General features: G+C 35.1%; 1 protein-coding gene across 3 annotated transcripts in view; it reads left to right on the top strand.

Moving 5' to 3' along the window:
- The window catches only part of METTL25 (methyltransferase like 25), a 118,779-nt gene that overhangs the window by 17,674 nt on the left and 85,941 nt on the right, over window positions 1–15,164 (top strand). For all 3 annotated transcript variants that reach the window (XM_062203153.1, XM_062203155.1, XM_062203154.1), the window contains exons 4-5: window positions 6,675–7,280; window positions 10,935–11,082. In XM_062203153.1, coding sequence (XP_062059137.1) covers window positions 6,675–7,280; window positions 10,935–11,082 — 754 coding nt within the window. The remainder of the gene's footprint in view (window positions 1–6,674; window positions 7,281–10,934; window positions 11,083–15,164) is intronic.

Here is a 15,164-nt window from a genome sequence, read left to right as displayed (position 1 = left end):
ACCCATTTTGACTTAAAGTGGTATTTTGCTAATAGCAGACTCTTTTGGGATGATTTTCTTTTTTCTTCTTCAATTCCAAATAAATCACTTAAACTTATATCTTTGTTGTAGGATCTGCCTCTGGTATAACATAGAGAAAAATAAGGAGTATTTTCTTTAGTGGTACACTTGATAACTTTACATATATTATATTTATTCTTTATTTATATGAACTGCTATATATTAGTAACTAAGTTAGAAAGAATATTTATATGTAATGTACACACAAAGCACTTTGAAATAGCTTAAAGTGGCTTGTTAGACCTGCTTTAAGGGAACTTTTTCATAACAGTACAGTTCCTAGTAAGTGAAATAACCTAAAATTTGTGATTTCTGATAAATTAGTCCATTAGTCCAGATTGGAATAGCCTTAGCAAATAAAAACTTCTAAGATCTTTCCCTTAAAATCACTTAGCATAGATTATTTAATAAATACTGATTTAATAGGACAGATAGAACCCGGTGAAATATTTAACCTAAGTAAAGACTGCAGAGAACTACAGAAGAAAGAAAAAAAAAAATTTCTTTCCGCTTTAACCATGGTGTTCCGTATGTGCCAAAGATGTTTGCCTTTCTCATTCATATTACCAAAACTTTTTAATTTTTATTTCTTTTTTTAATTTTTTAAATTTTTTTTATTTTTGACAGATAGAGTGGACAGTGAGAGAGAGAGAGACAGAGAGAAAGGACTTCCTTTGCCGCTGGTTCACCCTCCAATGCTGCCGCGGCCGGCGCACAGCGCTGATCTGAAGGCAGGAGCCAGGTGCTTCTCCTGGTCTCCCATGGGGTGCAGGGCCCAAGGACTTGGGTCATCCTCCACTGCACTCCCGGGCCATAGCAGAGAGCTGGCCTGGAAGAGGGGCAACTGGGACAGAATCCGGCGCTCCGACCGGGACTAAAACCTGGTGTGCTGGCACCGCAAGGCGGAGGATTAGCCTGTTGAGCCACGGCGCCGGCAATTTTTATTTCTAAAGTATGTTCATTCATTCATACTTGCATGTTTACCTGGATTCATTCATTTAGCAAATGTTTCTTTAGCTCCTACCATGTGTCAGAGGCTGTGTTTTAAATATAAAACATACATATAAGTGAACAAAACTAAAGTATGTTTCCCTTTGTGGTATTTGTCTTTTAATAAGGAGATACAGAAAATAAAGATTAATATAATCTTTTATTGTATATATTGATATGTTTTAAGGAGGAAAGAAATAAAAATTGAAGGAAAGAGTTAACTCAAGGGTGCAGGATTAAAATTTCTGATTCATGGGACACGTATTTTTGGCATTAAGTGCGATTTAGCCAACATCCCATATTGTAGTGTTGGTTCAAGTCTCTGCCACTGTACTTCCAAATCATCTTCCTTCTAATGTGCCTGGGAAGGCAGTGGACAATGGCTCAAACACTTTGGCTCCTGCCATCCATGTGGGAGACTAGGGTAGAGTTCCTGACTCCTGGCTTCATTCTGGTCTGAGGCGTGAAATATCTGATAGAAGATGATCTCTCTCTCTCTTTCAGCCTTTTATATAAGCAGACAAATAAATCTTTAAAAAAATAGTTTAAACCTTACTTCAGAGGAGAGGGAGCAAATTAAACCATCATAAAGATAGTATTATGTTTAGACTTCCTTGAGAGGATAATATCCATTAGAATATTTGTTGCAATAAAGCTTTGTAGATAGCGGGAACAACAACTCAATGGCCTGAGGCAGAAATATGCCTACTTTCTTGTTGAAACATCCAGGATCTCAGATTGACTCCAATGGAGTGGCCAAGGGGAGAGTAGTAGGAACTGAACTTTGGGTGGGAGAGGGCAGGGCATGCAGTTAAATGGTGTTGGAGGCCTTTTTGATGATTTGACTTTTTATCCTGAATGAGGTAGGAAGCCATGAAGCCACTGGATCATGTTTTCTGCTCTGTGCTGAGCTAGGAAGCAGATCTTTCCACTGTCTTTGACTTGACTTTACACAGTCTTTGTAGACATTGAGACTGATTCTTTTAAGGAACTACCAGAGTGGAAGTGAAAAATTCAGTAACAGAAGGGTTAAAGGACAAAAGACAAGGTCAAAGAGGCAATGAGGGAGTTTAATAGGAGGAGTGATATGATCAGATTGTGTTTGTCTTTGTTAAGAATAGCATAGAAAATTAATTAATTTTTTTAAAAAAATATTATGTAGGATCTCTGTCTTTAATGTACTGTACACTGTTATTTAATGCTATAACTAGTATTCCAACAGTATTTTTTTCACTTTGTGTTGCTATATGGGGGCAAACTGTTGAAATCGTTACCTAATATATACTAAACTGATCTTCTGTATATAAAGAGAATTGAAAATGAATCTTGATGTGAATGGAAGGGGAGAGGGAACGGGAAAGGGGAGGGTTGCGGGTGGGAGGGAATTTATGGGGGGGGGGGAGCCGTTGTAACCCATAAGCTGTACTTTGGAAATTTATATTCATTAAATAAAAGTTTAATAAATGAAAAAAAAAAGAATAGAAAGAATGGGAGTGGAAGAAGGTGGGAGCAGGGAGATTGTTTGGAAAAAACATTGCATTGACGCAGGCTAAGGATGGTGTTGGTGTGAAATATCTTTAGTAAGTGGTCAGATTATAGATTTGCTCACAATTCAGATAAAATTATGAAAGAAATGAGTCCTGTTCTCTCCCTGATGTATGGAGATAGCATTAACTATGATAGAAAAATAATTTGGGGGTAACAAGTTTATAGAAAATTTCAAAAGCTCAATTATAAAAATGTTAAATTTGAGATGGTAGTTAGATATTCAAGTGGAAATATTAGGTAGATTGTTAGATATATGAATATGAAATTCATCGCAGAATTCCAAACGAGTTATAAATTTGAGGGTAATTAGCCTAAATGATAGTTAGATCTCCAAATCAAAAAACCGAGTAATTCTTCTCTCTGAAGTATGGAACCATTCCATCATTAAGAAACGTTAAGATTTATTTATTTGAAAGGCAGAGTTACAGAGTTGCAGAGGCAGAGACAAAGAGTGAGAGGTCTCCTATCCACTAATTCACTCCCCAAATGGCAGCAATGGCTGGATATGGGCCAATCTGAAGCCAGGGGCCCAAGAGCTTGGGCCGTCTTCAACTGCTTTCCAAGGCCATAGCAGAGAGTTCAATCAGATGAGGAGCAGCCAGGACTCTTAACCAGTGCCCATATGGGATTCAGACACTGCAGGCGGCAGCTTTACCTACTACGCCACAGTGCCAAACTGTTGAGCAAACTTTTGAATTGTTGGGAACATATGTGCTGGTGCTTGCAAGCAACCTGCTTACTAGTCTTAAACTTGCATTGGCATCATGAATGTGTTTCTCTGGAGATGGAGATGCACACAATCTAATAGATTTGTATTGAATCAGAGCACATATCCTTGTATTCATGAGTGTAGGTGGCTATGGTATCTTCAATTAGATTGAGGTATTTTAAAGTCTAGGATATATGGAATGTTTCTGTGTTTTCCATAGTACCTTGGCCAGAGATTACCATAAAGTAGGGGTATAAGGAATTATTGGTGACTTAATTTCCTACTTAAGATTCATTTTTTAGTGAAATTTTAGCTTAAATTTGTTTGTTTTTAAGTCTGCATCATTAAAAACGGTTTCTGAAATTCATTAGTAAATGAAAATGGTAAAATATTTTTTTCCTTTTATCCATTAAAGATAACTTTCTGATAAAATGAAAAGAAATACAGAAACAGTAAGACACCTTTTAGACATTTTTAAGGAATAAACTTGTTTCCATAGACCATGAAGACTGAAGTGCAATTTTGGAGATTTTGTTTTCAGTCTGTCTGTATATATTGGCCTGTGTGAAGGGAGCCTCTTTGATCTTGATGCAGTTTAATAATAACGTTTCTTGGTTTCTGATGGAACGACAGACAAAAGGAATTTTGCTTTATGTGTCACTTCTTCAATAATTGTATTGATTACTCAGGTTTTGTTAGTATCTTGGGCCTGTAAATGGAAACTCTTCATCAGAACTGTAAGAGGAGGACTTGAAAGCCCCTACTTCTGCACTTGCCTCTGCTGGAGCTGTTACCACTTCTAGGTCTACCACCATGGCCACACCCAGAACAGCTGCCATGGCTACCATAGCAGTTTAAGATCCTTAAAGACTCAAGGATTTATTAATATGTGTTACTTAAGTCTGTTTCCTTGAGTGGCTCATACTTACACTAGGTTTTCATTGGCTTTAAGAGTTAGATATAAATATAACAAGACTGGGTAGTCATTTGTTGTGATAGTATTTCTATAATTGTCTATTCATTTCTTATGAAATGATATTGCAATAATAATCTTTGTGGTCTTAAAATCTTTATTCTTTTTAGTTTTATCAAAGTATAATTTAGATATTCACAAAATACGGGTTTCATAAACTTTGGAATTGTATGCAGTTGGATAACCATCAGCATAATCAAGAATATTTTCTTTCTTTTTTTTTTTTAAAGATTTATTTTATTTATTTAAAAGAGTTACAGAAAGAGGTAGAGACAGAGAGAGGTCTTCCATATGCTGGTTCACTCCCCAGATGGCCACAATGGCTGGTGCTGCGTTGATCCGAAGCCAGGAGCCAGGAGCTTCCTCCGGGTCTCCCATGTGGGTGCAGGGCCCCAAGAACTTGGGCCATCTTCCACTGCTATCCCAGGCCTTAGCAGAGAGCTGGATTGGAAGAGGAGCAGCTGGGACTAGAACCAGAGCCCATATGGGATGCCAGCGCTTCAGGCCAGAGCGTTAACCCGCTGCGCCACAGCATGGGCCCCAAGAATATTTTCAGCACTCCAGAAAGCTTCCTCATTGTCCTCTGTAGAGTATTTTCTTTTCTATTCTCAAGGAACCAGAGATCTGTTCATAGTTTTGACATTTCTAATGATAGTATATAGACATCCATGTTTTAGTTCTTCCATCTGCATATATTAATACGTTGTTCCTTCTTATTGCTGAATAGAATGCCATATTTATCCATTCATCAGTTAATGGACATTTGAGTTATTTCCATTATTTTGGCTACTATAATAAAGGCTGTTGTGAATATTCACATATACCATTTTTTGTGGACATGTTTTCATATCTCTTGGATAAATAGCTAGCAGTAATATTAGTGGGTAATATGTAAGTGTATGTTTAACTGTATTGTAAATTGCCAGTGTTTTCCAAAATAATTGTGCCATTTTACTTTTGTGTTTATGTTATTGTGGCTTTAGTTTGCCTTTACCTAATCACCAGTGACTTTGAATTTCTCAAAAGTGGCCAGTTTTATACTTTGTTTTGTGAAGAATACGTTGGAATATTTTGTCCATTTTCTAGTTAAATTGCTCATTCTCTTATTATTAAGTTATGTGAGCTCTTTATGTGTACACACACACAGTTCTTTCTCAGGTCGCATACCTCTGTTCATATTTAGCAAATATTTGCAAATTTTTTGTCTATGCTTATCTATATATGTTAAATAGCAAAATTTTTAATTTCAACGAAGTCAGTTTTGTTCGGTTAATCTTCGTTGTCCATATTTTTAAATCTTTGCATAGCACAGTGTCAAAAAGATTTTCTTATGCTTCCTTCCACATTCTAGCAGCTTTTACTATTATATCTCATTCCATGATCCTTATGTATATAATTTTGTGTTTAATGTGTGATGAGCAAGTTCATTTTTAAAAATTTCTCCATTCAAATATCCAGTTATTCTGCCCTATTTGTTGAAAAGAGTATCCTCTCCATTGAATTATGTTGGATACTTTGTCAAAACTCAGTTTATTCTTTAAGTGTAGATCTCTTCTGGACTCTGTTTTTTTCTTTGATTTATATGTCTATTTTTATATTAGTACTACTAAATACTACATACAATATTTTTATATTCCTGATTTTGTAAAATCCTTCAACCTCACTCTTTTTCAAAATTGTTTTTGCTGTTATAGGTACTGTGCCAGCTCATATTGTAATATCAGCTTATCAGTTTCTTCAGAAAGCCCTGCTAGAATTTTGATTAGGGTGGTAGTGAATCCATGTGTCAGTTTTGATAAAATTGCCATTTTAGTATTGAGCCTACTATTTTATGAACATGGTATAGTTCTTTAGATCTTTTGAAATTTTTTCAATACAATATTTTAGTTTATCAGTCTATAGGTCTTACACATCCTAATTCCAGAATGTTCTGTTTTTATACTATTTTAGTTCAATTGTCTTAAATTATTGATTGCTACAATACAATAATCTTTCCAACTATTCATGGCTGATTAATAGTGGTTTTGGGCTATCATACATTGGAAAATTCACCTACTCTTTCCGTTAGCTTTTATGTGTATTCTTTAGGATTTTCTGTGGACACAATCATGTCATTTATGGCTGAAGACAGTTCACTTCTTCCCTTCCAATATTTATATATTTTACTTCTCTTCTTTGACTTAACTATTCTTGCTAGAACTTGCAAGAAAACTTGAATAAAAATAATCAGAGTAGTTTTTAATAGGAATCAAAAAATTGAAATAGAATAACAAACATAAACAGATTGTATAAAGTATCCCACTCATTTTTTTATTTAGGTTTAAAAAGCATCTGGAATGCTTTCTGTTACGAGTTCAATAAAATTCTTAATTCATTTTGTTTTCCTTCCTATAGATAATTGACTTGGGTTCTGGTAAAGGCTACCTAAGCTCCTTTTTGTCCTTGAAATATGGCTTAAAAGTGTATGGAATTGATTCCTCAAATACTAATACTCATGGAGCTGAAGAGAGAAACAGGAAATTGAAGAAACACTGGAAACTCTATCATACTCAGTCAAGATTGGATGTCAGTGGACTGACATTAAAAATGGCAAAAGAGACCAAAGAGCGAAATGAAATGAAATATAAAGCAGATATTGCAGAAATTTGTAACAACAGACCAGCAAATCAAGAAAAAATATCAGCCTCGAATTTTTTGCCAGCTGTTTCAGAATCTGTAATTTCTCACATCAAAAAAAAAATGGAAAACCTACGTACTCAGTCACATCTAGAAGAAAATTTTTGTTTTGAAAATGCGTTATCCCTTATAGACCTTTTGCCTGTTAATTCCTCGGAGCCTACTTCTTCATCACAAATACCTAGCAAAGAAATAGAAATGCTTGCAGAAAATAAAGAGAGAAGAAAAATGACATCAAAGTCACATGAATCAAATATATATTCACCTTTAACCTCTTTTATCACTGCTGATTCAGAACTACATGATATTATTAAAGATCTGGAGGTATTTCTGTTTTAAATTTCTCAATTTACTTTGAAAAATATTTTAAACATAGAATTCAGTTTTAGTAGTTTACTTAACATACATGTCATATTTAATCACATTGGTATAAAAGATTATGATAAAATCATAAGCAGGCTTTCATTATACCCACGGCTATCAAAATCCGAGAAGAGCACATTTTAGAGTAATCTGCTAATTTCAATCCTCCTAAATCAAACACAAGAACAAAAGCTAGTACTTAAGCTAATTTATCATTTTGCAACTTAGGCTTTGTTAAGATTACAACACAAGAAAATTCTAATATCTTAATGTAAATTTGAAGTAAAGGTATATCTAAGGCAAAAGTTATGTTTACTACTTAGTGACCGCATAGGCAATTTCCTTGAGCAAGAATAGCTTCTTGAGTATTCTTTAAAGCTTGAACTTTTTATAAATTGCAAGAATTTCAATTATATAACTGAGAAACAGTAAATCATAAATACAGGTAGCATTATATGTTGAAGCAATATTGTATAGAAGTTCCTGGATCAGTTGACCTAACTCATTGTTTCACAATACAAGATAGCTTTTGGAGTTGCCTTTTGTACTCTTAAATATTTCAAAAATTCTTTGGTGAAGAAATAAATAAGCAAAGGATAGAATTCTTTTATAAGTTTAAATCCTTGCCTGGTAGCTAACCAGTTTTTTTACATGTTTAAACTGAAGAATTTTTTTTCCCCTGATAATTTTGAGTAGCACCAAAGTAAAAGGAAACTAATTAATCCTCACTAAATTGTCTTTCCCATGTACTCATATATGGGAAAGATTAGTTAGATTATCCTTAATTTTTCTAATAAGGTTAGACCTCCCCAACAACCTTAAGCTGACTTTAGAAAATAAGAGCTTTTAGTGCATACTGTTACTTTAAGTTTATCAAAATCTTCTTCAAAATATATGATCAAAATTATGTGCAAGCTCATAAAAGTGTCTAAAATAAGATACTCTGGAACAGTGTTTCTTGAATTCCATAGTGCATTAGCATTTAGTAACAGGAATTAGTAAACACCTCTCATTTTCCCATCACCCAGCCCCCTACATAGTACTTATATATTTTCCTGTTGGAATAAGCTTGTGATATTTTTGTTTTTTAGCTACTATTTGCTAATGTTATTAACCAATCCTACATGATAAATGTGTGAACAGTGAGATTAAATGTTCTTGTATTGTTTTTAGGGAGAGCTAAACTAATTTTAAAGAGAAAAGTATACCTTTGTGGAAACATTTTCTGACTGAATTCTTTTTTATTTGTAACATTTTAGCATCTAAATAATGCCTTTTCAGAACATCTAATCATTAAGAAAAAATAATTACACAATCCTCTAAAAACTGCTTTAAAAGAATTGTGGTTGAAGTAACTGTTCTATGCCAAGCTACTTCTTTGTAAAAATAACACTTGTGACTGAACTGGAATTTAAACAAAGATTTAAATTATGTCTAGATTACATAGGATAAGATAACATTTTTAGTTAAATGATATTTAAATGAAACCATTGTATTCAGAAAATAATTATAAAAATATACTTGAGTTATAAGTTAATACTTTTATTATTTAATTTATCATTTAAGATAAATCTAATGAGAAAACATTTAGTGAATTTTTTTGTATGTCAGGGATTTTTTTTATTTTTTTGACAGGCAGAGTGGACAGTGAGAGAGAGAGAGAAAGGTATTCCTTTACCGTTGGTTCACCCTGCAATGGCCGCTGCGGCCGGCGCACCGCACTGATCTGAAGCCAGGAGCCAGGTGCTACTCCTGGTCTCCCATGCGGGTGCAGGGCCCAAGCACTTGGGCCATCCTCCACTGCTTTCCCAGGCCACAGCAGAGAGCTGGACTGGAAGAGGAGCAGCCAGGACTAGAACCGGCGCCCCAACTGGGACTGTCCCGATTCTGTCCTGGTTGCTCCTCTTCCATTCCAGCTCTCTGCTGTGGCCTGAGAAGGCAGTGGAGGATGGCCCAAGTGCTTGAGCCCTGCACCTGCATGGGAGATCAGGAGGAAGCACCTGGCTCCTGGCTTCAGATTGGCGCAGCGTGCCATCTGTAGCGGCCATTTGTGGGGGGTGAACCAACGGAAGGAAGACCTTTCTCTCTGTCTCTCTCTCTCACTGTCAAACTCTGCCTGTAAAAAAAAAAAAAAAAAAAAAAAAAAAAAGAATGCCATCTAGAAAATTGGAAGTATAATATTAGAAGTTCTCCAAAAATATTTTTATTTCCAAATGATAAAAGTTGCATTCTAATAGGTATGAAAATCTCCATTGTTAACACTTTAACCAAATTTCTAAGAATCTTTTCAGAGACAATAATGATTGCTTAATTGAACATTTGTACCTGTGTGTATGTAAATACATTTTAATTAGGCTGTGGTTAAGAAATATTTTGTAGAATTTTTATATATAAAGTTCATACTTAAAAAGTCTATACTTTGTTTTGTTTTGTTTTGATTTTGAGAGAGGGGGAGACAGAAGGATGAATAGAGAACTCCCATCCTCAGGTTTGACTCCAAAAGCCTACAATGGTGAAATCTGGTCCAGAGCAGAAGCAGGGAGCCGGGAACTCAATCCAGGGCTCCCACATGGTGGCAGGAACCCAATCTGATGAACCATTACCACTGCTTCCATGGTCCCATTAGTGGGAAGCTGATTCGGGAGCTGGAGCAGTTCATCAGACACTGGTACAGTGGTAGGGAATGTGGGCATCTTAACTGGTATTTCAACTGCTGGGATAAATGCCACTCATAGAAAAAAAAGTTTATATTAAATTTCATATTGTCATATTTTGTACAAAGAATGATCTGAGTAAATTTGTCAGAGTTAGAGTAGGAATGCCCACGTAGTGCATCATAAAACTTAACAATAATGTTTCGTAACAATCTGTGAAGTGAAGTCAGTAAAGAAAATTGACTAGTATGACCAAGGTATGTTATAAACATGTCTGAAATCATGAGTTTGCCTGGTACTGTATGCTACATTTAATTGATCCAAACTTTGACTAGTTTTAAGCAAATATTAGTTGTAAATGAATAGAGAAAACACAGATTAACAAGGAAGCAAAAACACAGATGACAGTGCAATAGTTTTGCTAATATATGACAGTCATTTTGCCTTTAAAGGAAATAATTATTTATTATGAAAATTAAAAAAATACTTCTATGTAGAATTTCATCAGTATAAAAAACTTCACAGGGGTCAATGCTGTGGCATAATGGGCTGGACCTCTGTCTGCGTTGCTGGCATCCCATATGGGCGCCAATTCGTGTCCTGGCTGCTCCTCTTCCAATCCAGCTCCTCTCTGCTGTGTCCTGAGAGGACAGTGGAAGATGGCACAGGTGCTTGGGCCCTTGCACCCATGTAGGAGACCTAGAGGAAGCTCTTGGCTCCTGGCTTCTGATCCACTTAGCTCCAGCCTTTGCAGCCATTTGGGAAATGGACCAGTTGTTGGAAAACCTCTCTCTCTCTCTCTCTCTCTCTCTCTCTCTCTCTAACTCGGCCTCTCAAATTAAAAAACAAGCCAAAAAAAAAAAAAAAAAACAAACTTTACAGTGCTACTGGGCTTTTAATGTTTTATCCTGAATTTATCCCTCCTTTTAATTGCAACTATTTACTTTTCTTGTCTGTAAAGGATTGTTTGATGGTTGGTCTACATACCTGTGGTGATCTTGCTCCAAATACTCTGCGAATATTTACTTCCAACTCTGAAATCAAGGGAGTTTGCAGTGTGGGTTGTTGCTATCACCTCTTATCTGAAGAGTTTGAAAACCAGCCTAAAGGTACAGAGTTCTCCATGTGTCATAATGTTTATTTATTGGAACTTAATGCCTGTTTTCTATTTCTTCTTTTTGAGCGTTATTATGATTTTAATTAAAATTTAGGATGACATCTCACAATTTTATTTTTTCAGTATTATTGAAATTTGATATATCATCTCTTTATCTCTTTCATTATATTTTGAATTTCTGATCTTGGTGAGTCCTGGAAATTTTGAAGATTTTATGTAGTATATATTTTAGAGGAATTCTGTTTAAAAATACATGTGGGGCATATATTTCCTTATATGGTAAATCTCTTGTCTTGATTACAGAGCCCCTTGATTTGCTTTCACTTTCATTGCTTTCCCCTTTTCTGAATGAACACTGATATTCCAAATACAAGAGTTCTTGTTTTGCATTTTGAAGGGCCAGCAAACTAGGATTTTAGAACACTGTAAAATGGTGTGACTACATTAAAATATTTGTATTCAGACTAAGTCCGCTTGGACTTGAAGGTGCTCAAGGAACCAAGTAGTAGGTTGGAAGGTTCCAGGTGCTCTACAGCCTTTCATTGAGAGCAGCTCTGGAACTACATGTTTGGTCCATTTTATACGTCAAGTCTTTCAATAAGATATGTTTTCAAAACAGCTGTTTCACATTAGAGGATAGTTATCAACATTAGAAGTTCTCTTTTATATTAGTTTAATGGTATCTTTATCAATGTACAGTAGCCCTTTCTAGTAATTTTTAGATCAAGAAATTGTGTGTATATGGAAGTTATTTTTGGCTCTTTAAGTTTTAAAGCCCAGTTCAATGTGAAATTTTGATCATCTAAAATTTAGTTCTATGCAAAAGGTATAAAACTGAAAATAGATCTTTGTAAAAATTAAGAGTGGGAATAGGAGAGAGAGGAGGAAGAGGGATGGGAGCATGGGTGGGAGGGGGGGCTGGATGGGAAGTATCACCGTGTTCCTAAGTCTGTATATATGAAATTTATATACCTTAAATAAAATTTTTAAAAATAGTCATATGTCTATTGAAATGAAAACAACTAAAACAGAAGTCATCCCTATAACTGGCAAAAATTTTTCTGAAATAGAGTTAATTGAATTAGAATTCTCTGTCATGTTGTAGAAAGCATATTTTAGTAAAGGTGCATAATAATAAAATTATGACTAAGTAGAGATGAGGTGCGAGGGAGAAAGCAAACTGGCAAAAACTTAGCAATCGTTTTACCTGGGGAATACATGATTGTCATGCCATCAGTGCTTGCTCTGAAGTATAGAGATTTTCACGATAAAAGTTACAGGAAAATGTGAATGCAAAAATAGAGAATAGCGTTTCTTCTAAACTGTATACTCCAAATCTTTACATTACTTTTATAATATTTCTGTATCTTTCCTGAAAGAAATGAAAAAAATTAAATCAGAGCTCTACAGTTTGTTAAATACTAAGTGGATAGTATTTTCTTTAATCAGCAACAGTATACAAAGAGTTAGTTTTGGGGGGTATGTTATTTGATTCTTATCTCAAGAGTGCCCTATTCCATAGGTATAATGAAATATGGTTTAAAAATTAGCTCAATTTAGAGACATATGTAGATGTTTGATGTATCTTTAGATTCAGATACTTTCCTATATTTAAAATACTTAATTTCAGCTTCCTGCTTCCTTCTTTCACTTAATTATCATTGTCCCCAAGGATTCCTTCCTTTTCTAAGCTGCCTCCCTCTCCTCTTCAGGAGGACTTTCCTTAGAACCTCATCTCTGATCCTGCTGGACCCTAACAGCCATTGCTCTCAGATCTCGTCTCCATACTTCCCCACCAAGAATGAGAGATTTTCTTTTGGCCCATGTATTCCACTAGCATGTCCTTTTCTCCACATTGCCCATCTTGCTGTCCTTATGGAATGATGCCCAGACCTGTTCTGCTGATTTGAGATGTTTATTTCCTAGCTCATATTTAAATGAATGTTAATGGGTATATGTGTGGGTTCTGAGTAATTTTATTCCTTCTTTGTCAGTTTTTCTCAAATATATAATGAGATTCTTCAGGTGTCTCTCCTTATTTTATGACAACCAGTAAGTGTCATTGGTACAGTTTCATCTGATATCAGATTCTTTAATTTTACTCTTAAAGGAACTGGCAAAAGCTGCTCAGTAAGGTAAAAAAAAATTAATAAAGAGATTGAATACTTATTCCTTTGCCAGACGCAATTATATCAGTCTTCAAGTCCCTTTCTAACATTTTTGCATTTATCTGTAACAGGATTTATTGACCGTGTACTCTAACTAAAATAGACTTGAATATTAATATTAGAGATGAGCCTTTAATGAGCCTGAAGAAAGAAGGAAGATGGCCATCTCCACATACTCAGTCACTAACATTTCCTTCCTGCCAAAGAAACTTCAGTAGCTTCATGAGGCTTCCTAGTATAGACACTGAGTTTTATTTACTTTTGTATCATTAACATTAGTTTACCCATTGACTCAAAATGATTGATGTAGATGAATGTTTATGTGGTGTGTGGAATATATTATTGAAAACAAGTGACTAGGAATAGAAAAAAAAATCACTGTCCTTTCCTTGGCACATCCATTTCATACAGGTAAGAATATTTGGTTGGATTGAACAAGCATTGAAAATAGCCAGTACTATTTTCAAGTCACTGTGTGTGGCACTTTGTATGTAATAAAAACAAATGGGCTGCAGTACATAAAGAGTACTTTAGGAAAGAAGTAAGAAACTCAGATAGATGTCACACAGAGTTCAGTTCAGCAAACATCAATGAATGCCAACCATGTTCTGCTCTGCCTTAAGTGGTAGTTACATAAAAATGTGTAAGATATCATCTTCACTCACGAAGATTAAAAAACATTCTCAGTCGTAGGACTCAGATAATCTTTGTTTATAATTTAGTAGAAATCATTTAAGTTAGGAAATTAAATTAACATGGAAAAATATGAAAATACAAATAAGTCTCTATACTCATGTTACTGGTTACTTATGTATCTTTGCAGAAAAATATACATACACATACATATTTTATATTATTATGTTTTAGAAAAACAGCTCTATAAAACTATTCATTACCTTTTTTTAACAAACTGTGTTTTGATGATCTTTTCATGTAAGCAAAAATCTTTTCTTGTCAGCAAAGACAGTGTTACCCTATTCTTTTTAATGATTCCAAAGTATTTTATAAACTATATTTTTCAGTGTTAAATAGTTATTATTTGCATAAAGCAATGGTATTTCTCTTTAATAGCCCAAAATTTAGTAAACAGATGGTCAGTTCACTATAGAGTTAGGAGAGAATAGGGCACCTGTGTCTATATCCTTGTTTTCTTATCCCCAAACATAAGTTTTGAAATAGTATAGGAGGCGCTGGAAGACCGGATATTATATGCATACTATTTAACAGCAAAGTAGCATATAGCTCAGCCTATGAGGGTTTAAGGGTATGTTCTTTTGTTACAATACCCACTATGTTATGTCTGGAAGATGAGTAGAATTTAATCAAGCAAGAAGGTGGGAAGGGTACTGCAGGCAGAATCAACAAAGGCATTGGTTTAGAAATGTTTAAAATCAAATTCTCTTTAACTTTTATTGTCACTTTATGTTTGTAACTGTCTTTTCTCTTATTCTTCCTCAAATCAATCTCAGAAATGATAATGATAAGCCTCATGTCTTTACAACAAATATAAAGGCATAGTAGTTTTTTAAAAAAAATTTTATTTACTTATTTGAGATGTAGGGTTACAGAGAAAGGGCAAGACAGAAAGAAAGGTCTTCCATCTGCTGGTTCAGTCCCTAAATAGCCACAGCAGCTGGGCCCATCCAAAGCCAGGAGTCAGGAATATCTTCCAGGTCTCCCACATGGGTGCAGCGGCCCAAGGACTTGGGCCATCTTCCACTGTTTTCCCAGGCCATAGCAGAGAGCTGGATTGGAAGAGGAACAGCCAGGACTAGAACCGGCTCCTTTCTGAGATGCCAGTGCCAGCTTAGCCCACTATACCACAGCGCCAGCCCCAAAGCCCAGTTTTCAAAATGAATATGATGTCTTTCTCATTTCAGTGTACTCCATAATTTATTTCTTCAGA

This window comes from Lepus europaeus, chromosome 10, assembly GCF_033115175.1.
Source record: "Lepus europaeus isolate LE1 chromosome 10, mLepTim1.pri, whole genome shotgun sequence".
NCBI classification, from domain to species: Eukaryota; Metazoa; Chordata; class Mammalia; order Lagomorpha; family Leporidae; genus Lepus; species Lepus europaeus.
This window is presented reverse-complemented; position numbering and strand designations above follow the sequence as displayed.